The sequence below is a fragment of the Lolium rigidum genome, chromosome 6 (assembly GCF_022539505.1).
Source record: "Lolium rigidum isolate FL_2022 chromosome 6, APGP_CSIRO_Lrig_0.1, whole genome shotgun sequence".
Lineage (NCBI taxonomy): Eukaryota > Viridiplantae > Streptophyta > Magnoliopsida > Poales > Poaceae > Lolium > Lolium rigidum.
Genome location: NC_061513.1, coordinates 42,463,879 through 42,489,723, shown reverse-complemented (window position 1 = coordinate 42,489,723; position 25,845 = coordinate 42,463,879). Strand labels below are relative to the sequence as shown.

At 46.2% G+C, this 25,845-nt stretch overlaps 1 protein-coding gene across 1 annotated transcript; it reads right to left on the bottom strand.

Annotated features, from left to right (window-relative positions):
* Nucleotides 1-19,425: 19,425 nt before the first annotated feature.
* LOC124662525 lies at nt 19,426-20,082 on the bottom strand. The gene has a single exon (XM_047200352.1). It carries the CDS (start codon nt 20,080-20,082, stop codon nt 19,501-19,503), a length of 582 nt encoding a protein of 193 aa, XP_047056308.1. The 3' UTR covers nt 19,426-19,500.
* Nucleotides 20,083-25,845: the final 5,763 nt, after the last annotated feature.

Sequence of the window (25,845 nt, the reverse complement as noted above, 5' to 3'; positions counted from 1 at the left end):
CACACCCTAAGACGCGATGATGCATGCCGCCCCGCTGGACCCGCACGCCCGTACGTCGTCTTTCGACGCTTGCGCGACTGTCCGAGAGTGTCGGTCCCAACTGGCCTAAGGGCATCTCCAACGCTGCGGCCCAAACGATTGGGCAGTTCGTTTTGGGCCGTTTGGGTGGCCGTACGGATACGCGGATGGAGCCCCGCGTCCACATGTCCGTTTGGGTCACGCGCTGCGTCCAACGCGACAGATTTGGGTCGCGGTGCCATAGAAGTTGATATTTGCTTCTAAATTCACTATAAAAACATAAAAAGTCATAAAAATATATAAATGAGTTTAAATGCTCAAGATTTATTACATAAGTTTATTGTCCACGTATTCAATGACAAAGTATTATTTAAAAATGTAAAAACGATACAAATGCTTTAGCCATTGTTTTCTTCGGGATTTCCTTCATTGTTGTTTGCAGCATTGTTGCCAACATGCTGCCACATATGCTCCACCAAATCAGCCTGGAGTTGGTTGTGTACAGCTAGATCCCGAATTTTGTGGTGCACATGAAGGATATCTTGGAATGATGTCGGACCACCTTGAGGAGTAACCAACTCTCCCTAGTCATCCCACTCATTATCGAACAATGAATTATCCGCAAGACTAACATCGCGGAACAATGGTATCCGAATATCCCGTCCGGTTACCTTCTTGAAGATGTCGGCTCTTTCGGCTTCCTTAGCCATCAAGCCATCCTCATCAACTTCTTCATCGGGTCCGTCATCATCCGAGTCCGAGGAATATCACCGAAAATAAGGAATGGAGTGGTCCATGTCCTCTTGCGTCAAATATCCATCCAAATCACCAACATTGTTGTAATTCATCTCGAAACCATTATCACCATCGTCATGATCGTCATATTCCTTCTCCAACGGTGGATCTTGGGAAATGGGAGATTCGGTGGCTTCTTCTTGGCTCATGGGTGGTGGACTCCTAGCTTCAACCGGGGAGGAGCGCCGGTTAATGTCAAGCTCGATATGAGCATCAACCGTCTTGGTTGTAAACAACTCCAAAGCCTTGTCTTGTGACTCGGCCACCGTCTCCTTGTAAACGGACCAACGTTGCTCGGAGTTGATACGCATTGTCTTCCAACGGGTGTGCATTCCAAACCCCACATTATGTCTTCCCTCTAGCTCAACACCATCATTTGGCTCATTCCAATTCAACTCAATCCTCACTTGTGCTACCACCTCGGGAAAGCTAGGGCTACGGTCAAACACCAAGTCAACCTCTTCCGGGTCCGGCTCTAGGGTTCCCTTCAAAAAAGCATCCTTGTCCACATGATGAACATGAATAATTCTTTCCATCCCCCTAGCATAATGTGAACAACACATACATACATGTATTCATTAGTTACGATAATCAACACAAATCAACCTAGGGTTTCTACAACCTAGCCCTACCACTTGTCATACTTCAACAAACCCTAAGATCCAACCAAATCTAGATCCACCCTCAAATCAACTTAGGATTTCACATCTAGTGTTTCACATGTAGATCCAACCAAATCCATCAATTCATTGGATAAAAAGAAGGGGAAGGGAGGAGATTACCTCAAGGAACGGGTTGGGAACAATCTCTACGGACAGATCCAACGAAATTCACCAAGATTTGAGAGGAATTTGGGTGGGGGAGAGAGGTGGGGTGCCTGGTCGGAGGAGGAGGAAGAAGAGCTGAGCAGGAAATGAGGAGGGGTCGGGCTCGGGCGGGCGTGAGCGGTACACTTAAGTGGATGTGTGGTGCCCTTCCCATCGGCGCCACACTTTGAATGTGTGGCGCCCATGCGAACGGCGCCACACACCCCTGCCACGTCGGCTAGTCAACGGCGCGCAACGTCGACCGCGCCATGTCGGCATGGATGTGTGGCGCCCCTCGCATGGGCGCTACATAGTGAGGTGTGGCGCCGATGGCAAGGGCGCCACACAAAAGGGTTAGTCCGGTGAAATAGTTTGGCCAGAGGATCAGTCTGTGCTTTTCTTTCACAAATAGGTTATTTTTGTCAAAATCGCCCAACCATGTTGCTTGGTTTGTCTAGCCCTCTTTTGCCCCACCTCATCTGATCCATCTTTTGCAACCCTCATTTCATCCCAGCGAAGCAAGAAAAGACTACGGTGTTGCTTCAGCACAAAACCACCGCACCATGATAAGGAACAGAGCAATCAAGAGGGAGAATAGTTGACACACTGGAGTAGGAGTGAGAGTCATGGTGGATCCACGAGTCACAAAGTTCATCTCGTAATTCTAGCGATGCATTGGTAATTCCCGACCCCTTCTATGCCCACCTATCAAACACATTTCCTTAGAACGCATGAGCACACCAAAGAATTCATGAATTTGGACCGTACAATTGTAAGGTAAGGCGGTAAAACAAGAAAAAAATAAGCTATGTGTGTGCTTGGAGAACTGTGGCTGCTTATAAAAGACGTGGGTAGTACAAACAGCGATATGAAGTCATTGATCTCTCTGTAGGTCAATTAGTAGCAAGGAGTCCCCGGTCCTCGGTAGGTCCACATATTAAGCACTATGTGAGCTTTACCATTGCTTCAAATCATGGTGATTTTTCTTACTACCTTATTTGAAGAGGACATTCTGTTGCTCCTCCGAACTCTGTGCCAATATATCAAGATGATGCATCTAGGCCAACACACAATTTTTCTACGAGAGGAAAGACGAGCTTAGTACTCTCTTTGTGCTGAATTTGGACCGTGATTCACGGTGCACTCTTGCCTCCTTCTGTAGATTATTATCGCGAGAGTAATGCGTACTAGTGAATTTTGCCCACTAGATGAAGAGCAACTTTGGATTTTTTTTCTCTACCTGGTTCAAACGGTTCGATTATATTTCTTTGAACAATAGATCTAGTGGGGATGGTTACTTACGTGTGTGCTGCCGCTACACAAGCACGCCTTTTGATGCCTGTGCGAGCACGACTCCTCCCAGGCAGGTGGACACAAAATGGAGTAGAAAATCACAAGCACAATCGTGTTAGATGCACCACCATCCAGGAAGAGAACGACGACCTATGCATACATATACGGGCACTAAGTAGTCGAGATTACAATGAACCATTTTGCACGTTCAAAATGCTGAGCATGTGGTCTTTGCCCTTTGCCAACACTAGACGCATGAATAAACATATGTTTTTTTTTTAAATGGAGGTTCTACTCTAACCGATGCATTAAAATGATACATACAACTATTTTTTATTAAAATTATTGAACGAAATCTTATAAAGGCAATACAATGATCAAACTGAAGCCATCTCACTAACGACAAATGTCGCAACACCAACAAGCTTAATGGTGTCAATGCGACGATCTCTCTTGAAGATGGAGTCGAGGAAGATGGCGGTAGCAACTTCTATGGTGTGTGCGTTGGCGTATGCTGAAAGTCTGCTTGACTGGATGTGCTTCTCATCTGCTATTGGGCGGCCTGGGAAGACATTTGGTTTTTGGTTGATGTGAGTTGGTCAATTGTCACCCCCTTTATCCCTCTGTAGGTTTAGCGTGGTGGCTTCGAGTTTGATCTTTTGTATTGCTCTTGTAAGGTGTTGTGAATAATATAATAAAAAAAAACCGTGTGCATCCTTTGGATGCAGAAGCTGGGGCGATATTTCTCCCATTTCGAAAAAAAATAACCGAATCGGGAGACCTAGATCTAGGATTTCCCGCGAAACTGCCTGGACAAGGAGACGAGGACCGCAACAAAGAAGATCCTAGAAAATGCCTCCATGGAGGGAGTGACACTAAGAGCACCACCATCCACTACTGCAGAATAGGCTATCAGTGACAGGCTTAAAACACCCATTAGTGACAGGCACATCGCCTGTCACTGATGACTAGTCACTGGTATAAGGCTACTAGTGACAGGCAAAGTGCCCGTCACTACTATATGCATACTAGTGACAGGCAAAAGAGATGCATGTCACTAGTTGTGATCGTCGGTAATAAAAAAAAATTAAATGTGTTTTCCATGAATATTACAGATAGCACAATAAAATGTTAGAAAATGTATTTTCCACGAATATTTCAGATGGCCATAGGCTAACGAAGGATTTTTTTCTTAATTGGTTATGTAGCAAGCAGTTTGAACGAACAACACCCAACGGTACATGTGTTATGATCATGCATAACTACAAGTTCCTTTCATTGTTCTACACTTCCATCATCTTGTTGAGGTGCAAATCCTTTCATTACATCTTCTTTTCCTTGTATGACGTGCTTAACCTGATACAAACAATGAAATAAGCATATAATTTTGAGCAATGTCACCAGTTGGATAAAACACCTTTTGAAGAATAACGAATGCCATTGGTTCATAAATTTTAACTCGTAAGATAGAAATGAAAATACAACACGTGCTTGCACATGAAGCTCCAGCTGGGCAGAACCATGCGGATCTTCTTTAGAGGAGAATGGTGAGTAAAACATGCTTGTACGTAGTGTAATTATATGCCTTATGATATTTCAGTACACGAATTAGTGTAGGAGTATAGAATGAATGATAGCTTTATTTTCCCCTATTATCGACTTTTGCATTTCATGTTTTCGTGGCAAAAAAGAGCCATGCGATTCCTAATGAGGAAAATAAAGCTAGATCATATTTAACAAACATTGTAGTATCATCACTACTTTAAAAAAAATTACATATCCTTTATTTTTTTGGAAAAGTAGTTGGAACTATTTTATACCTGGAAGGCACAATAAAAAAATTTGCGCCAAACCGCGAATAGCAGAAGCGATGGGAACATGCTTTTCCCGAACTGCAGCCATACAAAAGCAATACAAACTGAGCTAGCTCAAAACATTTATGGGCACAATCGTATTTGCATACATCAATCGGACCAAGATAAGGAAAGAACCTGCATTTTGCATGATGCCATATAAGTACAGAAAAAAAATCATGTTGCATTTACCAAACAAGCAAAAGGCTAGCATTCACATGTCTGTTATTTAGCATAGTGCGAGGATTATCTTACTTCAGTTATGCTGCTTTACAAAAACTCAATCAGTCAATGGCAAGGAAAAAATAAAATTTACTCATTACAGATTGCATAGCTCAATATCTCAACTACTAATTATAATTTGTACAATAAATATTGATGAAGAGAATCCCATAAAGAAATTACCATTTATGCTAGAATAAGTGAATTAACGAACTTCTCCAAAACATGTTTTTTGGTAGTTTATCATTGGCAGCCAAGGAAGTAATAAAAATCATAAAGTACACAAGAACATTAGTTTAAGATTAATTGATCGGGTTATAAACTTGTGTTCTTTTCATGGCAGCAATGGAAGGTACACATAGAAAGTAGTGAATGTTAGTAAGTGCTTAAAATGATAGGAACCTTTTATTTCCCGTAGTAAACTTGTGGTCCTTGTTCCTCTCCTCGCCAATCCATGACCATGGGTACATAAAATACAACGGGACCATCGCAGAAGTACAAACAATGTTCACAACTGCATCAACCTAAGAATCAAGCGCAAGGTGAGACTTTGGTGTATAGAACTGTAATGCTAACTACAACATTGGGCACGCAAATGTGAACTACAGATGCTCGGAATGGAGATAAAGAAAAAATATTACTCAATGTAAACCTTGGGAAGGAAACAGGGAAAATGATGCAAAGCCGACATATATTTTACAGGTACTGAGTACTGAGTACTGACAGGAGCGAAGAAATATGTACTACTATTAATTTACAGGAGATGAAAAATAAAGGTAGTTAGTAGTTAAACTACCATTATCGGAGTGTTACAGGAGATGAAAAATAAAAATCCTACCAGGTGAATGAGAACACATACTTCATTGCACGCCTTGGGGAGATTTAGCGTTGAGTCTCCTTGCGGGAGATGGAGCAGGCAGTGCCCTTCAGATCTAACAAATATCCATACAAGGTTAATAGTAGGGAATGAATTATACAGAAACATACACAGGTCATAGTTTCAAGCGGATGTAAGTGGCAGAACTTGATTTGTTTTTCTTTTGTTACCACGTGGGTCAGATGGTAAAATCATGTTGTTTGCCTGAATGGATCCAATATGCAAGGAGAAATAGCAGATGAAGAAGGCAACGGATCAAATCCACCCAGCACCACCCAAATAGCGGGGAGAAGAATGTCGGCTGGAGGCGGAACGCCGGTGGACGATATCTGCAGCGGATTGAGCCCGGCCTGTTAGGCAAGATCGAGGTCGGCTCGATCCAAGACGACGATATGGGGTGGCTTGTGGCCTATCCTGTAACCACGGAACGGATTTGGGCGGCGCGAGGAAGGATTTGGCGACGGTGGCGCGGGGGAGGTAGGGAGACGGCGACGGTATGGTAGTGGAGAAAAGAACGACTCGCGAGGAAGCCGTGCAGGGATGTTCGCCCAGAGGAAGAACGGCTTCGGTCGTGGCTGAACCGCTTCGGAGCATTTCCACGTCATGCTACCTGCCTGAGGCTGCAAGACACATACGTGTATCTAAACGTAGTTTTTTTTTTTGGAGGGAAGTATCTAAACATAGTTGAGAACCGTAGAGAGGAAATAAAAGAAGACTAAGGGAACTTGGCTTGATGCATCTAACACGTACGTGTGCATCAATTTTTCTTTTCCTTATTTCTTCTCACGCTCCCGTCGTCAAGATTTCCGTGGACTCGGCCACGTCTTATACAAGATGTCCTCAAAATAGTTACAATAGCTAACTTGCCAAAAGAAAAGTCCATCTAGTGACAAGCATTTATAAACGCCAGTCACTAAAACATTTATTCTTTCAATCAGCCTGTAAGAAAACTGCCAGCGACGGTCTCCTTTATATGCCTGTCACTAGTGTGTATGTACTAGCGACATGCTTATACAAGCCTGTCACTAGTGTTTGTACTAGTGACAGGCATAGTTTTGCGTGTCACTAAACGTCTGGAGGCTATAAGCATTTCTGCAGTAGTGATCGACTGATCCGAGGATCTAGGGTTTCACAGGAAACTATACTTTGCGCAAGACAGATTCCGTCCCACGATGCCTAGCGCCCACATGGCCTCCACCAGCAGCGAAGGCATTGACGACGAGGCCGAGGGAGACGACCAGCCCCTCCAGGGAGAAGCGCCACCACCACCAACGTAAAATGCATATTTCTTAGAGGTGTTCTAGGTTTCAATAAAAGAAAATGAACCGCATTAGTACAAAGCAATGAACACATACAAGAATAGAAAAAAACAGCCCGTTCGTCTACGAGCACTAGTCATATGTTGGCCATAAAAACAAGGCTAAAAGCAAGTCTCTGTAGCGCACACAACTCACAACTAATAGTTGAATCATGCACACCAGATGAGGGGCGGAGCTATAAAAATTGAGTCGTTGGGGTCTTGTAATATATTTTGCAACCTTGAGTATAGGGCTCACGTTGTCATTAAGTGAGTAGAATGACTTCTTCCCTGAGTTTTTCTGGAGATCATCGGTGCCGGTTGACATTAGTGGTTGAACGTAACTCCGCCTCTAAACCATATGCATCATCAGTTCGTCCATATTCATGCACATCTCAAAGTTCTCTATGTTTCTCCTCCAAGCCCATTGAGCAACCATGTTTGTTCCTTTGTCTCGCTCTCTTATGCCGTGCTCGTCGAACCAATCTTTTGCAATCCACGCAGGGCCAGTTCTATCTTTTGTGTGGCCCTTGAGCGAGATGGCGAAAGAGGCCCTTAAGACTAATATGCACGTACGAATATAAATGTATATATAGATACATGTACCTAGTTTTACTAGCACAATATTAAAAATTGACATTCAACGATACACTCATAGTGTGAGATTCTATAAATAACTGTTAACCACTAAGAAATGTCATGTAACTGTAGAAAGTTTTACTAGTGTTGATCGGCATTTATTGAACAAATTATAGTTAGTAAGTTGCATACTACTTCAGAAAAATTCGATGTTAGTTAGTTCCTTACTACCATCCAAGGACTGTTCATTGACCTCATCGTTAGCACTTAAAATTTGATCATGGTCTTATTCAAGATCACATTCTTGCCTTTGATTATCGCAATGGACATCAACACTATTTGTTGCTGAAAAATACCTATTTAAAGCAGCTCGTCGTGACTCAATAAGTTGATTCGCTCGGGTTTTTTTTCACTCTTTTTCTAAGCACCGGATTTATATTTCCGTTTCGGCATTGTGTCTCCTGATATTATGAAAAATTAAATACATCTCTCACAATGTTTACACAGATGACAAGTGATTTTCTTTCCGGTAAAAAGAGGATGGAGCAAATACAAATTAGCATAATTACTGAATTACCTAAGCAGACAAAGCAGTCGATCGAAAAAGTGGAGATGGTGATATGCGGCTGCAGCCTGCAGGGCCCTGGCGGGTGACGGCAGGCGCTGGCCGCTGACGATCTGGCCAGCAGACGAGGCCGAGCGAAGTGAGAGGCGATCGCCGGATGACGAATCGAGAGGTGTCGAGGCAATCAGTTCTGGATGGAATAGCAACAGGCGAGACACAGAGGCAGTGGCCGAGCGAGAAGCGATCTGTTCGATGGCTTCTTTGATTCTTTTCGTGTCATTCCGGCCGTTCCCCTCCTAGCATCTTTTCTTTCCGTTCCCGCCTGGGCCATTAGCCCTTTTTCACATTTTTTCCAGCACAAAGGTATAGAAGAGAGATGTGCAGATGGGGCCCTGCCCAGGCGGTGGCCCATGGGCGTTGCCCATGGTCGCCTAGGGCTAGAGCCGGCCCTGAATCCACGCCTCCAAGTGAAGGCAATGGCGGCAAGTTTGTTGCTTACTCTGGATGGCACACGAGTCTCGCGTATGATACGGGCATAGCAAGCGGACACGATGATAAGGAAAGAAGTACCGCATAGGGAGAATAGTTGACACCCTGGAGTAGGATTGAGAGTCACGGTGTCATCACGAGCCAGGGAGTTCATGATGTAATTCTAGCGAGGCCTTGATACTTCCCGATGCCTTCTATGCCCATACCGACCAAATTCATTTCCTTTGAGTGCATTGACACAACAATGCATATATTAGGACTTTCTAATTTAAAGACATGGAAGTAAAATGGGGAATAAGCTATGCATTTGCTCTGAGACGTTATGCTCCTTATAAAGACATGGATGGTACGCAATGACATGAAGTCATTGGTCTCTGGTAGCTAGAGGTAAAAAAACAAGGAGTCCCTTAGTTATGAGCTTGTTCCTTGGGTGGGTTCACACACCTACAACTACTAGTGAGCTTCAAATAATTAGTAAATTTTCTTTCCATGAACAACTCACTGCATGCAAATACCTCTCCGATCTTTTTTTCTAGCAGACTGGCAACACAAGAGTGAAAAATTCAAAGGTTCTCGCCCCCTTGCCAATGAGAGGAAGCTACCCGGGAGTAACTATATCCAAGTTACAAATAGACCATACCATTCCACCAAATAGTATCACGCAAGTCATGTATTGCTAGATCCGGATAGCCTAGTTATTATAATCTGATAACTATATTGGTCATAATTTACAATTACCCATGAAAGGAAAGTCTGTAAAATATGTCGACATGTGGACGACCAGTTGTAAAAAAAAACATGTGGATGATCTTCTGATAACTAAGCCAACGGTGAAAATAAATAGATCAAGTTATTGTACCGATCTCACATTGTCAATGCTTGTAGCGGTGGTAAAATATCGTACTAGCTCCATCCGAAAAATGATTCGCAATTTTGTCTAAATTTAGATGTATATATACATCTAAGTTTAAATAAATCTTCAACATCCTTTTATAAACGGCATTTTACGATCCCTCAATGTGAGAGCCATGTTCATGCATACATATGACTTGTCCGGGTTTTTGATCTCTTCGTACTACGACCTACACGCGACGTGGTAATGGTTTGTGCACACGTACATACACTGCTGGCTGGCGCATGCGGGTTGTGTACTAGCGTGACGTACGTAGCTTCGAACCGCCGTGGAAATTAAGCCGCGATCGACGATGCATGCTGCCCCGCTGCCCACGCGCGCCCGTGCGTCGTCTTTCGACGCTTGCGCGACTGTCCGAGCGCGGTCGGCGCCGGTCCCAACTGGCCCAAGGAAAAGTCGACGAATAAAAACGAAGATCCAGTCGGTCAGATGCGCGCGCGATCATACTCATACGGCTCTCGATTGGACTCAGATCAAGATCGACAACTATATAGCAAACGCGCCCGCACGCCCTGACTTTGAATACTGCGCTGAAAGCAAGGCTCCAAGACGAAACAGAAGCGGCAGCTGGCCGGCCTGCAGATAGGTTCATGCACGCGCGGGCTGATTGGGTCTCTTTCTTGGTCAGGGTCTAATATTGGATCTGTGGACCAAAGTCAAACCAACGGCGCAGATTGTCGGCTTCTTCCATCTTCTTCAGCCTAGAGGATGGATGATCTAGGGGGATGAATGAAGAGGTGAACGCGAGCTTACATACACGGGCATAGAATGCTCAGTGGTGGACCCAAAATTTTCATCAAGCCTGAGTACACTGTAAGTCCGACTAAATTTTTATCAAATCTGAGCGCGGTGTAAGCCCGGCTAAATTTTCATCAAGCCTGAGCGCACTGTTGTCTTTTGCTGCTGATGCTGTTGTGCTCCCCTCTTCATACACTTGTGTGTCGGTCTGTTCATAAAACTTCTGAGTTTGCTCCTGGGTGGGTGTCCTTTTGATGTGGGTAGGAGTTTGATGAAACTATGTGTGGTCTTGGCAGATCTGGGTGTATGGCCTTGTAAAAATGAATGCCGTATGACTTAGTTTCAGAAATGGAAGTGGGGCTTTGCCCTTTTTTTGAAACAAAAATTCATCAATATTCATCAATTTTTTATCAAAATAGGCTGCAACGCCGGCCGGAAGCCTCGGCTTGTGCCCGGGCGGTTGGGTCCTCCTATGAGTATGCTTGTAAAAGTTTGATGAGATTCAAATATATGCCATTTCAAGTGCGTGGATGCATGCGTATTCTCCGCAAAAGTAATAAGAGGTTGCATATCAACATCTAGCTAGGTAGGTACTATAAGAGGCTTCCTCCACTACAACCCCTTCCTCAAAGTAAAATCAGTTAGACGTTAGTGAAAGACAGTTCAGCGTGTGAAAAAAGATCTAATATTGGCCCAAAGGATTATGGAACAGAGTAATAACATATTCAATGAACTAATATTAGTGAATAAACTCCAAGATTTATGTCATGATCGATGCATGATCTATGTATATGTAAAAAATGTTTTGTTTTGAGGAGTTTTCAAGGCCCTTTAAGTGATTTAAAAAAAATTGAAATCAAGTGATTTTTGATTGGGGGTGAGGGGAACACACCAATGCTGTAACAACCATATACCAGCTCGGGAAGTAACCACTAGCCGGTCCAGATTAGGAAGTACGAACAAACATTTGCACGTCCAAAATATTGAGCATGTATTGCCATTTGCCAACACTAGATATGCATGAATAGACATACATTACATAAATTTCGTACTTATTTTATGGTATCTAAAGGTGTTCTAGATTATTTTGTTAAACCACCAAGTGTTCTTATTGTAGAAGAAAGTCGTGAAAGCAAACTCAAACTCACGAAAATAAGAGTGTTCAGTTAGGAGCGCTAGTTATGATCGAGGCGAACCAGGCTAAGAGAAAGTCTCTCTAGCCTGCACCAACACAACAAACAGTTGGGTCATGTGCACCATATGCATCGCCAATTCGTCAATCTCCATGTACATCTCAAAGCTTTCTTTGTTATTCTCTCCTCCTCGCGTCGCCCCCTCCTGGCGACCGGGGAGGGGAAACCCTAGCGCGCCGCCGCCGCTCCCTCCCCTTCTCCCTCCCATCTCCGCCGCTCCCAGAGGCGCTTCCGGGCTAAGCCCGCGAAGCCGGTGAAGGGGGCGGTGGGGATCTGAGCTCTCTGCTCCCCCCCCCCCGCGGTGGCTAGGTGGAGGATCTCCGGGGCGGGCTCGCCATGGCTAAGGCGGAGGCTCGACGGGTTCCCCTCTCCGATGGCTGGCCTCTGGTCGGCGGTTTGGTGCGGGTGGTCTTGTCCGGCGGCTCCCTCGGCGGGGGCTCGGGACTGCGAGGCGGCGGCCTTTCTCGGTGAGGCGCCACCGGCTCTGACGGCGAGCGGTGGGCGCGGATGCGTTCCGGGATCTTGGTCGCGTGGGCGGCGAGGTTTCCGGCGGATGTTGGTCGTGGCGCAGGGCTGCTCCGGTGGCTGGCGGCGCCAGATCTGAAGAAGCTCCTCCGCCTCACCTCGGTGCAGCCCACCATGCCGGATCTGGATCTCGAGGGCCTTGTGCCGCTGGTTCCTTGGATGGAGGTGGTGCTGGTGGTTGGAAGTGGTGTCCGGGAGAAATCCCTTGGCCGGTCTCGGCTTCGACGGCGGCGACGCCCAAGTGGCGCCGTTTTCCTCTTTGGTGGCGACGTCGAGGTACTCCCTTCCCTCCACCCCACCCCTGCTGTGTTCCCGGGGTGAAAACCCTAACTTTGTTGGGCGGCGACGACGCCACGGGCGCCGTGTTCTCCTTGGAGGCGCTGCTGTTGGGACCTCTCGGGGTGAGTGGTTGCTGCCGTCGTGCAGTGTGGAGGTGGCGGTGTTGCTCGTCGACATTGGCCTTTTTTCATCAACGACCATGTCCGCAGCTTCGGCTCTGCGTGGGTGAACCTCGGCGGGTGGCTTGGCTTCGCAAGGTGAGATCGTGCTGCGAGTGTTGGAGCTTTGTTCCAGCCCTAGTGCTAGGCTTGGTTCCTGTTGTGTGCTCTGCTCAAGGGGAGCGTTTCCATTGCCCGCGGTTCGGCGTCCTTTCGAGCCAGGACGAGGGAGCAGGGGCCCTCTCCGTTCATGGAGGAGTACTGCAAGACGACAAATTGCTCCCGGGGCAGGCGGGTCTCCGCTGCTTCGCGTTCGATGCTTCTACCCTGCTCCACCTTCGTCGCTCCCGGGTGCTTCGTTCTCGCTTGAGGACATCGAGGAGGACTTCAGCTGGGTTTCTTGTTTTTCTTGTGTTTGCTAGGGTGTTGGATGTTGTAAGCTGTTTCAGCATTCTTATATCTTCGAGCCATTTTGGCTTTATTAATTTAAAGCTGGGCACTTTGTGCCTCCTATTTTTAAAAAAAAGCTTTCTTTGTTATTCCTACAAAACCATTTAGTAGCCATGTTGCTTGCTTTGTCTCGTCTTCTTTTGCCAACGCTGAAGCGAACTACTGGTGCCATCCTTCTTTCCTTGTGAACGCGAATACGCCAATGTCGTTGCTTCTACTCTATGGCAAGCAAGTTTGATGTATTAGACATCCAAAGCAGGCTGGCATGACGATAAGCAAATGGATGTGTCATATGGCGAATAGTTGATACGCTGGAGTAGGAGTGAGAGTCACGGTGTCTCAGTGAGCCAGAGAGTTCATGTTGCAATTACATCTAACCATTAACAATTCCTGATGCCTTCTATGCTCAATCTAAGTTCATCATAGGACAAACTATCCACATATTCGGACTGTATGATTCCAAGAGAAGGAAATAAAATGAGTAATAAGCTATGGATCTTCTTAGTGAAGTCTTGGTCCTTATAAAAGGCATGGATGGTATGTAGTGACATGAAGCCATCGAACCACCACCGGTACGTTAATACTACCTCCATCCCGAAATAACCCCTTGGTTATGAGCTTGGTTCTCAGGTAGGTCTACATCCGTGTAAAAAAAGGTAGGTCTACACATATTACTCTGGAAGCATTATTATTGCTACAAATGATTGTTGCTTTTTCTCAGCAGTATTTTTTTTGAAAAGGACATCTTTGCTGCTATTCGGAACAGTGGCGGACGCATCCGGGTGGCCGGATGAGGTTATATTTAGGAAAAACATTTTATGTTTAGTTATTGAGTAGTTTTTATCAGACATGACCTTTGCAAAAATAAAAAAAATAAGGAATGTGTCCACCCGACAATATTTTTTCGGGGTCCGCCACTAGTTCGGAAAGTATGTATACCAATCCTTCCCCGAGAGAAAAAGGCACGCTAAGTATAGGTATGTGTACCCTGTAAACAATGTACTGTACAGTATTTCCGGTGGTTTCGTGTGCACACACTAGATTGAATTTCAGCTGCGTTTGATTCTGCCTTGAACAATAGATTATTCTTGTTAGAACAACACGCAATGGTGTCTTTTTGCCCCGGATCTAGCCATCTCCAGCCGTTTCCCCGACGAAGCCCTCAGGACGTTTTTTTTCCTTCATCCGGATGGATGAAAACGGCCCAGTCGCGTCCCTGGACCCTCGGATTAGGCCTTTCATCCATCCGGGGAGCCCAGCCCATCCCGGCCCCCCGGGGAGCGTTCGGGGACTCCGGACGAAACGAAAGCGCGGAAAACGCCGAGAAAACTTCTCGCGCGGCTGGTGGCCCCGACTTGTCGGCGAGAGACCGATCGTCGTCCTCATCGCATCGTCTTCCACACGCTGTAAAAGTCTGCCGCCGGTCAGTCTTCGCCGGACGCGTAGCTTCCACGCGGCGAGTTAATGCATTCGCCTCGGTTTCACGCGCGTCTACCTCTATTTATGGCCGAACTACCACGTCTGGCCGCATTCACCACGCCGGCCGCCATGTTCTCATCTTCCCCAATCTTCCCCAATCTCGAGCAAAGCTAGCGGACAATGGCGAACAACGGCGCTGCCAACAATGGCTTCGGCCTCCGCTCTCTCCACCAATGGGAGGGCCAGCTCCTCCACATGGCGGGCTACCCGGCGCCGCCGGACTTTCGCGCGCCGGGAGGATGGCGACTCAGCGCGGGCGGCGTCCCGATCCCGCCGCCACCGATGGGTCGGGCCGCCCTCGAGGCAGAGATAGACGCGGTGCTCGTCACTCTCAGTGACGAGCAGCGCGCGGATCCGCGCTTCTTCCCGACAACTACGAGGGGTGGAGCGACTTCTTCCGGCGCAGGTACGAGCATGAACTCCTCCTCCGGCTAGGAACAACGCCGCCGGCCGCCGCCGGTGGTGGAGCGCGCCTGGCCACACCCTCGCCAATGTGCTCGCACACATCGAGGGTGGGAACTCCCCAGTTCTGGGGATGCCACCGCCGGAGGCGGCTACCGTGTCACGTCGACACGGTAGTTCCTGGACACCGAGGAGGATGGCGACGTCCTCCTCCTCGTCAGTATCCAGGTCCGCCTCTAGGCCCGGCGGATCGGCGCCTCCGACGGCGACTCCGCGCTACCCCGTCAAGCAGGAGCCGGCGTCTCCAACGCCGACACGAGGGCGCAGCAGCGACGCCCTCGTCATCCGCGACCAGCCGGCTTCTCCATCGCGCGGGCGAAAGAGGAGACCGCGAAGAAGGAGGCCGCCGCCGCCAACCAGCTCGCTGAGGAGGAGGCAAAGCGCGCGGAGGACGCCGCGCTGGAGGAGGCGATCGCCAGGTCGCTGCAGGACATGGTGCCCGCCGACAACACCCTCCCCATCGATGCCGCGCTGGAGTGGTCCAGGCGGGACTGGGAGCGCCAGGAGGCGGAGCAGCAGCGGCGGCTGCTGGACCTGGCCGCCGCGCGGCGACTCGCCGTCTCGGCAAGGAACGCCGTGCCCAGGAAGCGCCGCTGGTAAAACTGGAGGAGAGCAGCGACGACGGCCTGTACCGGCCGACGCCGCCACGCGTCGGCAACCCTGGCCAGGGTTCCAGCCGATGGCACGAGGCGCCGCCGCCCGAGGACGCCGGGAACTCCAGCGACGACGATGACGGCAGCGACTATGCGGCCTTCTACTGCCATTTCGGCATGTAGAAGGCCGCTTTTAGTTTAAGTTTTAGTTTGCCTATCGCCGAATTCAAATATATGAACGAATTTGGCCTATTTATGTACGCACTCGCCTATATATGTTAAATACCATTAAATTTCGCTTATGTTTGAATGAGTTTCGCCCAATTTTATCTGAATTCGCGTATTTTGTCAAAAACTTTCATCCATTTTAGGCTCGCCGCTGAAAAAATGGACCTCCTCAGGCCAAAAAATACATCCATCCGGCACTAAATAGCGCCGAATTTCGGCGAGGAGAGCCCAACGGCTGGGATGCTACGAGACCAGCCGTGGAATTCGCTCCGCTCCGGTCGATCCAAACGGTTGGAAAGTTTCTCCTCGTGCACGAATGTACTACTGTAGTACAGTATTATTCGCATGAAAAGGAAAAAAAAGAATGTACTCCTACATCAATTTGCGAGCGCGACTGGTTCCCCAGCTAGCGGAAGAAAATCAAGAAGGACGATCGCGCGCGCATGCGTGCTGACGCGTTTACTCGTACTGGTCTCGGATGAGCGCTGACTCTGAATACTGCGTTGGAAAAGATCCGTTCAGCACGCGCGGCCGATCGTCTCGGCCACGTCTGCCGGCCTACGTCGTCAGGTTCGGTCACGGTCACAAGTTGCAGTTGTACATTCTAGCTTCTATCTCATAACTACTGCATATGCTAGCCATGGAGCCGGGTAAACAATGAAATATAGCCATGCTTTCCTCTTAAGTGGAGATGTGAGGCAGTAGAATGGTATTGCCTCCATAGCTCATGCTCTTACTTGCTTGACTCCTACAACCTTTATTTGTATATTTACACAATTTGTGACATTTTTATATATGCACCTATGGACTGAAGTAAGGATCCAAATAAACAACCTGTGGAACGCCCCATATAATTGGAAGTAAGGATCCAAATAAACAACCTGTGAAACACCCCATATAATCGGAGTTAACTTGCCGCAGTTTCTGTCTTCCCAATAAAATAAGGTTGACTTTTGAGATACTAATTTGCTGGATTTGAAAATGCAAACCTTCATCTATGGATATCCAATTTTGTTCAGTTTAAATATTGCAAAGGAAAGAAGCTTAAAATAAAAGTAACAGGCAAATTCATTCATGTGAGCAGGCATGCCCACCCAAAGGTGCTAATTCCTTACTTCATTCTGTTAGCTTAGCAGGCTAGGAGATCTGTTTTTTTCCTTCTCTATCCTCACCGGGTCATTTCTAAACCTGTATGTGTATCCTTTGAACATTGCTTTCAGTTGGATTTCTTCTTTTCTTAATGGATACATGCAGCTCTTTTGCATGGTTCGAAAAAGGGTGCTAATTCCAACATGTGTCGGCTTCATCTCTGATTTTTTTTTGATATGCACAATACTGAGTGTAACGTGCCCGCATTGGCTTCACCTTTACTGCCTCCTTGGCCTTCGCCTTCCCACCAGGTCGCCATATCCCTGCCTTGGCGATGTGGGCGAGAGTCCTGTATTTTATAGCTATTACATCCAACATCCCCTCATCCGTCCTTAATGGTGAGATGATATATATCCATCAGACTATCCTTTGTCGCCCTCCTCTAGCCACCAACAACGCATGTCTACCCTCTCCTTCCGTCACCCCCTATAATTAAGTGATGAGGGGACATAAAAAGTGGTTTGCAAACTAGTGCTAGTTTACATTATAAGAAACTCTAGTAAACAGTTTTCTCAACTTCGTCGTTTCTTCTCATCTCATGTATTTTCAAAGGTGTTTTATCATCTCAACTAAGTACTCTTCAAATTTACCGTTTATCCTGTGTTTTCTATCTGCTCGTTCAATAGTATTTTTATGTCATTTTTTTGCTTCTCAATTGTGTCATTTTGAGAACGTGCTTTGAACTTTGCTTTTTCTTCTCAAATACATCCTTTCTGCCGTGTTTTTTCCTTATCAATTGTGGTGTTCTCATCTCAATTGCTTTCATTAAACTGCATTATTCTTGTCCACTATATTTATCACTCTCACTTGTGTCCTTTCAACTGCGTTTTACTTCTCAACCATGTATTCTCCACTCTGCAGTTATCCTTCTCACTTGTATCCTTTCAACCGTGCTTTCTTCTCAACCACGTCTTCTCCGATGTGTTCATCCTTCTCATTTGTGTCCTTTCTATTGCGTTTTTTCCTTCTCAACCACGTCTTTTTGAACTCCATTTCTCATTCTCAACGCCATACCTTATTCTCTACTACATCATACCAACCGTGTTTCTCCTTCTCAACTACATTATTTCAACTTCAGAACAAGTTTCTGTTGAATCTCTAGTTTATATTCTGGTGTAGCCCTATCTCCCTCGTCAATATGGGACTAGAATTATGTGCTCCTCCCTGTACGTGCGGTTGAGAGCAGTGCAATTGATAAGGATGCAAGTGAGAGTGGTGTAGTTGTGAACATGTTCAAATTGAATCGTGTGTCTCAATTGTATCATGAGTTCCAAAGTGCATACATGTCTCAAACTGTAGCACATGCATCAACTACATCACATTAACTCTTAGGCCTTGTTTGATGCTAGAGTTTTTGCGTAGATTAGTGGGGTTAATACTCTAGAGTATTGGATGAAATCGCTACCGTCACCCAATCCCCACAAAACTCCATCCCCAATCCACTAGGTAAGGGTATTGTATTGGGGATTAAAAAATACACTAAAAATTGGGGAAAAGTGGGGATTAGCGGAGATTAAACTCGCTCAATACTTTAGTACCAAACATGCTTTTGGAAATAAATGGGGATTTAGAATTTGATGGGGATTATCCCCACTAATTTCCACAAAAGCTCTAGTACCAAACAAAGCCTTAGATATGTTTACCACTTTAAGAAACTGGTAGTACTCTAAAATCGTTCCCTAAAAATAAGCACTTCCCAAACTCTAATGTCGTTGGGGAAATTTCATCGCTGAGGACATTCTGCGGAGGAAAGAACAGGAGAGAGAACACTATGGATTGCCGGGACAGAGAGAACGCATGAGTCATGAGTGACAAATAATAACAAATGGTAGCTATTTCATGAACTGAAAGCTTACATATATGCACGTGCTGTCAGTAAAAAAAAGTTCGTTCAGTAGTTCGTCATTTCAACTTCCAAGCGTGTGATTATAGAAAAAGCGTGGATGTTCGACGTCTTCCTTTGTAACTGCAAAAGAGCAATAGTTTGTATGACAATATTTTTATTGATCGATTGCATCACAATATTTAGCTAGGCGCAAGTCCTAGGGGGAAGAGAGGTGTTGAGGGATGGCCTGATCACACTGTGGTGGCTGGCCGACATAAACGGAGGCATCGGAAAATAGGGGAACGATGGCCAGAGGTCGCAGAAAGACACGATTAGCCGATCAACAGTGTGTCATGATATTGACATGATATATGAGAAATCTCATAAATATATAGGCCGTTCACACCAAGTCGTGGTTACTTGCTTGATCCTTACTCCATAAAAACATGCTCCGTATTTTACAGTTTTTTTTATGGATGGAAGAACACCCAAATCATTCGCCCCAAACCTCATCGCTTTCTTTTGTAGGACACACGCAGACACGTTTACATGCATGCATATGCATATATAGAGATCTTCTTCCTTTTGATTCCTATCGACCTAAATCAGCTAAGCTGTATCCTGTATGACTAAGAGAGAGATCAGAGAGAGAGAGAGAGACGACTAAGTATATGCAAATTACGTACGTACTGCTCGATGATCGATCGATCTGTATCACCTTCTCTTGCCACCCGTCGTGGTGATCGGCGAAGCCTTGGGCGATAAGAAGAAGGACGCCGGCGACGACTTGGCCGGGCTGAGCACCCGGTACCCTGCCGACCGGCTCTTGCTGCCGCCCCGCTGCATGCCGCAAATCGGCGACGACAACGGCGCGACCGCGTTATCACCGCCGTCGTGGTCGTGGTCGTGGTCCATGTGCCAGAGGACGTCGAGGAAGGCGTCGACGGAGCAGGGCAGCGCGAGGGGCCCCTGCGCCGCATAGCCGTACTCGCGCTCGGCGTCGTCGAGGAGGCGGCGGAAGAGCGGGTGGTTGGCGCGGTCGGCGCGCACCACGAACCGCTCCCGCTCCGGCCCCACGTACACCGAGAAGCACCCCGGCGCCGTCCCCGCCGACACCTTGCCGCCGCCGCCCAGCCCGGACCTGCACCGCTCCAGCGTCCTCGACACCAGGCTCTTCCTGCTCGCGCCCTTGCTCGCCGCCATGCCGCCGCCGCTCCTATTCAGCCCGGAGGTTGACCAAGGTAGATGCCGGCCGGCCAGGTTATGGTGAGGAGAGACGGGAGCTAATGCATGCATGCGTGGATATAAATATGCAAGCTATGCGGCACTAAGCTTTCTCTAAGCTCGCAAGGTATAGGATGTTGTTGTAGCTAGCCGAAAACGTAGTGGCGTGGCATGCAGCGACATGGTGGATAGCCCCATTCGTGGACCTGAATGCTGGGGCATTGACTTGTTGGGGTACAGTACAGGGTCATATGGTGCAGCTATACCTATCGACCGCAGGACCAGAAGGAGGAAGAGAAAGTGGAGATGGATGGTGCCTAGTAATTGTTAACTAACTTATTTTGCTTCTTGGGCTAATTATGTATGCAAGAATGTACTATATGTCAACTTGTGTAATAGGAAAGTGAAATGGGAGACTCTCCATCCATGTGCATCCATCGACAGAGACGAAGCAACAAGTGGTGTGTGTGATTGCAGTAGCGAGCTGGGGAAAAGGTAATCGGGAAAGGTATGTGTTGACTTGTTGGTGTTTTGTGGTGGGGATCAAATGGGCAATAATTGACTTGATTAGTGCTCCATCCATCTCATAGTCAACGCGGCCACGCGGGCCTTTCGAATGTGATGTGGAAGGGGCATTGCATCTGCATCTGCATCTGCATCTGCATTGCTAGATAGCTTGGCCTAAACCCTAAGGACATATCAGAAAAAAAATTGAGGTCAAAGGCAGTCGTTATGTCGTCCGATTAATGAGAAAAGAGAGTTTATGTACAGTTTCACGTTCTTAAAAAGAACCATAAAACGAAAGAGTGCAAACTTACGGACAACCGGAACATCTCCGGGATCCTGGTTGTGGGCATATGCCCGCTGAGACATTTCTTCTCTAACAAGAGCTGCTACTTCATCAGCTAGTAGCCCCTTGTGTCGAAAGACCCTTTTATTTCTCTCCTTCCAAAATCTCCACATAGTATATACAATTGCTCCGCTGGCCTCCTTCCTCTTGTCCATCAGGAGGGCAGCAATGGTGTCGTCCCACCAATCGTTGATGTTTTTGTTCATAACTGGTGGGGCAACTGCGACGGTGTCACTCCAAGTGAAGATCTTCTCTCTGATGGCTTCAGCGAAACTGCAATCAATTAGGATATTTCAGTGAACATGGCTTAATTACATTACAATCTCAACAAGTGATAATGGTAGGGGAGTTGCAAAAGTTACTCGTCTGCGCGATCTACTCCAATGTAGACTGAAGTATTATTTTCTAAACGGTAGCAAAAGCTTCGCCATTTGCATTAATTAAGAAAATGTTTATATAAACAGCTCGGCCAACGGCCAAGGCCCTAAGGTGAAGCAAGCCTATAATCCAGGATAAAATTCCATACGTACCTAACACCGGATTTAAACCATACACATATACCAATATATATATTATATTTAATGTCATGAAGAATGAGTTACGAGAAGGAAGAAACATTTTGAAAAGAGCCTTACATTTCTTTCATTCCACCAATCCTTGACGTATCGTATACATGTCATTCTTCCGGTCTAAAGATAGATGTGTCGCATGGTGGTGGAGGTCAAGTTCCAAATTTGTATGGAGAATCGTCTTTAGAAAAACAAGTGAACACAGGCTTGCAAAGGAGACAGAAGGGGTAGTTCAACCAACTGGGGTAAACAAGGTGATCGGTTATCCAAAATCAATTTTGAATGATTGTCCAAGCAAAGAATTTTCATTGGGGAGTGGCGCAGTGCTTCCACATAGCCGCTTGAAGGAAGTAGAGGTTGCCCAAAGAAATTGGGAATTATATAGACCCACTATGAATTGCGTGTAGTTAACTTCCAAGCAATGGAATCCAGACTATCTAGGTGGATGACCACCTCCTCGAGAAGAGCTGAATGTTCCACAAACACCAAATATGATCCACAAAAAGCCCCCGCGAGATGTCTATGTGCTCAATCCAAGCATTGTGATGAAGGTCAGATTCTACTTTTTGGTTGAGATAGATGAGGGACACAATAGTCTTTGGCCCTCGCCCACCTAGCATGTCGAGTCCTAGAAGCTGTCTATCTCACCATTTCCAATGGTAAGAAACGTGCAAACGTGAAAAACTCCATATCCTTAGAACCACAAAGGTCGCCTAAGAGTAGTCAAGATTTATCAGGGGAAGTCCATTCGAACCAAAACGAAGGCAGAGTGCAGAAGACATTTTCTCTCAGCTCAAGACTCACCACAAAGCTTTTCGTTGGGTGAAAAATGGTCGCCATCCCACTGACTTTGCATTTTTTGTATGAGACTTTCTCTATAACTTCCCTAATGAAAGCTCGATCAATCTTTACCAAGTGCATTGAGGGTGATGTAGGCACATCAAGGGCCATGGCATGGTAGACAGCCTGAGCCATAAGGACCGATCTGACAAGTATGTCATGTCTCTTAGTCGTATTGTTTCTTCCGTTCCACGAGGCAAAGCTTGATTTACCTTATCCACAAGGGGCTGAATGTGGATCCTCTTCAAGCACTTCACGGACAACTATAAACCAAGATATTTTGTTGGGAAATCTGTGATGATGGCAGGGAAGTTTTGCAAGATCTGGGTAGAATTAATATCAGTGCATTGAATGGACACAATGATTGAATTTTGGAAGTTGGTGAACAGGGCCGTGAATTCCCCAAAGTTCCTCAAAATCTGATATAAGACATGAATGTACTATTTGTATGGGGCAACAAGAATGGTGTCATTATTGTAAATATGTATATCCAGAAGGTGGCCCCTTTCTCTAGGAGGGGGTGAATATGACCAAGAGAGTTAGCCTGGTACAAAATTTTATGCTAAGAGCAAATAAGAATGCCAAACAACAATATCATGAGTCCCCCTATATGAGCCCCTGATCGTGACAATGTTGTCCGAATTGACGCACATGATGTTGTGGATATGACGGGGAGTGAAGCTCTAGACCACTGCATTGAAGTCACTATCAATGATCTCCCCGCAATACTTGAAGAAAGAACCCATGAATCCATATGGCCTAGGGAGCATTGTCTAGAGCCATGTACATGACAACCATGTTGATCTCATCCACCAAGAAGGGGGAGTAAATCTCCCATAAGTCGCACTCTAGGAGGTCATTAGCTGACCAACTAAGGTCAACATGGCTCCAATTAAGCCTAGCAATGGATTTGGATAAATGTTGATGAATGACTGACTCCTTTTCATCATGTGAAATTGAAAGGACACGGATGCCGCCTAGAGGGGGAGGGTGAATAGGCGGTTAACTTTTACGATTATGGCTTAACAAATGCGTAACAAAACTAGCGTTTAATTTTTCAAGCACAAAACCTATATAACTAAGGTTCACCTATGTGCACCAACAAGTTATGCTAAGAAATACAAGCAACTATATATGAGATAGAGAGATATATAACTTCAAGCACGAAGGCTATCACAAAGTAAGGTGCATAAGTAAATAGCTCGGATATAGGAATAACCGAGGTGACGCGGAGACGACGATGTATCCCAAAGTTCACACTCTTGCGAGTGCTAGTCTCCGTTGGAGCGGTGTGAAGGACAAATCACTCCAAACACCTCGAAGGCCTCACCGTATGCTCCTCGACCATTCCCACCAAAGGGGAAGACCTCGATCCACTATGGAACCTTAGGGTGGTCACCGAACCCGCACAAAGCATGGGGCTAACTCCACAGCTTAATTGGAGGCTCCCAATATTCCGCCACAAAGGCCTTGCACTTGAGGAATCTCCACAACTCAATTGGATGCCCCAAGAACACCACAAGCCACAAAGCTACAAATTTGAGGCAATCTCCACAACTTAATTGGAGACCCCAAAAACACCACAAAGACCACTAAGCTGTCTAGGGTCCAAAGACCCAAGAGGAACAAGCTCCCAAAGAGATTATCTCACGAACTTTCACCTCCACGTATCACCACGGAGAAGTCAAACCGATGTACCAAATGCAATAGCAAGAACAACACAAAGATGCTCCAATCCTTCACTCTCAAATTCCAACAAAGCTACTAAACCTCTTGGGGGAATAAGAGAGGAAGAACAAAGAGGAGAACACAAAATTCTCCAAGATCTAGATCCCAAAGATTTACTCACAAAGAGATGATTTGGTTTGGTCAAAGTGTGGATCTAGATCTCCTCAATCTTTCTCTCAAATAGATGCAAGAATCATGGGATGGGGAGAAATATCTCAATCTCAAAGAGGTCAACAAAAATGGTGGGGAGCTTGAGAGAGGGCGGAAGAAGAAGCAACCCCAAAAGAGAGAGGAAAAAGACTTAAATAGGGGCTGCAAAAATCTGCCCGTTGGGACTGGCTCGACTTGGGGCCGGTAGTACCGGCCAGCTAGGGGCGGTACTACCACCAGTATGCAGCAAGGAGGCGAGCAAGGCCGCGCGGGGAGGTGGGAGGCCGGTACTACCGGCCTGGGCCGGCCGGTACTACCGGTTTGGGCCGGCCATGGTCGCGAGACTACTCTGAGCTTAGGCATTTTGCCGGTACCCTGGGCGGTACTCAGGGCGGTACTACCGGCCTACACATGGTAGCCCAAGTGCCCCCTTTTTTTCTTTAAAAATCAAACAATGGCAATACTAAAACGCAAATATCTTGAGATAAGAAAATCTAAAATGAGACGAAACCAGTTTTGTTGGAAAGAGGACGACAAGAGTACCCCCACAAAAAGTGAAAACATAGAAACAAGTGGGGGTTATTTTCTATTATCTTTAGAGTGAAACCTCTTAATACGAGAAACCGGGAAAAGCACCGATATCAAAAACGCAACAAGTGATAAACGTGAAATCCGTTTTCGATGAACTAGAACTTGTCATAGAAATAACCACAAGCTCTAAAACACCACATTGATAAGATCCAAATAACAACCAAGAAATATGATGCAAGGATGCATAGGTTTGACCGCACTCCAAATGATATGATCGAGTTACTCACTCGAGAACCCCTTGATAGTACGACAACTATACTATAAACCGGTCTCCCAACTAAACCACTAGACCGGTAAGAAAGAAACTCTATCAAGAGAAAACCTTAACCTTGCGCCTTCCACTTGAGCTCGATGATGATGATCTTGACCGCAACAAGATGAAACGACATTCTTGATTGTGCTTGCTTAATGAAGATGAGGTCTTGCGGATTGCTCCCCATACTCCATTATGGATGAGCTTCTTCTTCGGTGCAACCTCACATATCCATGAATATATATGGATGGCAAGCTTCAAGTATGTGAGCTCTTCGAGTTGACTCATCTTGAACTTGCACCTCATTTCTTCGAATTGCAACCTTGACGTCAACTTATAATTCATGCATTGCCTATGGACAACTTCTACACATATAACTCATTGCAACCATTAGTCCATCCGGATTATCATTAATTACCAAAACCACACATGGGGGCTCTATGCACTTTGAGAAGTGACCCACCAATACCGCTCTTAAGCCTATGCATATGGTTTTCCTTTCTTCTAGAGTTAGATCTTTGGAGAAAATAAATCGTGTTTGCGCCCCCTTGATATTTACGATGTGCATGTTGTTTCTTTCTTTACTGCTCAAGAACTTCCAAGCAAACCACCTATTGTTTGAGACTATTCTTGAGATCCCGCTCATCCAAGAAGAGAGCACATGTCTGCACAACCATATCCAGGTGCAGAATCACTTCCATTGTCATGCGCTTCTAGAGTTTTGAATTTGAGAAGAACTTGTTGTTCCACGCAAGAATACATCTTCTTTGTAAGTTGTAACTTATAAAAAAGCAAATGGTATGGCTCTGCGAGCGTAGTGGGCTAATTCCAAACCTCCTAGACAATATCCTTGA

Bases quoted from the DNA above. Each gene is read 5' to 3' on its own strand.
- LOC124662525 (XM_047200352.1), bottom strand. From the start codon at position 20,082: ATGCATGCATTAGCTCCCGTCTCTCCTCACCATAACCTGGCCGGCCGG.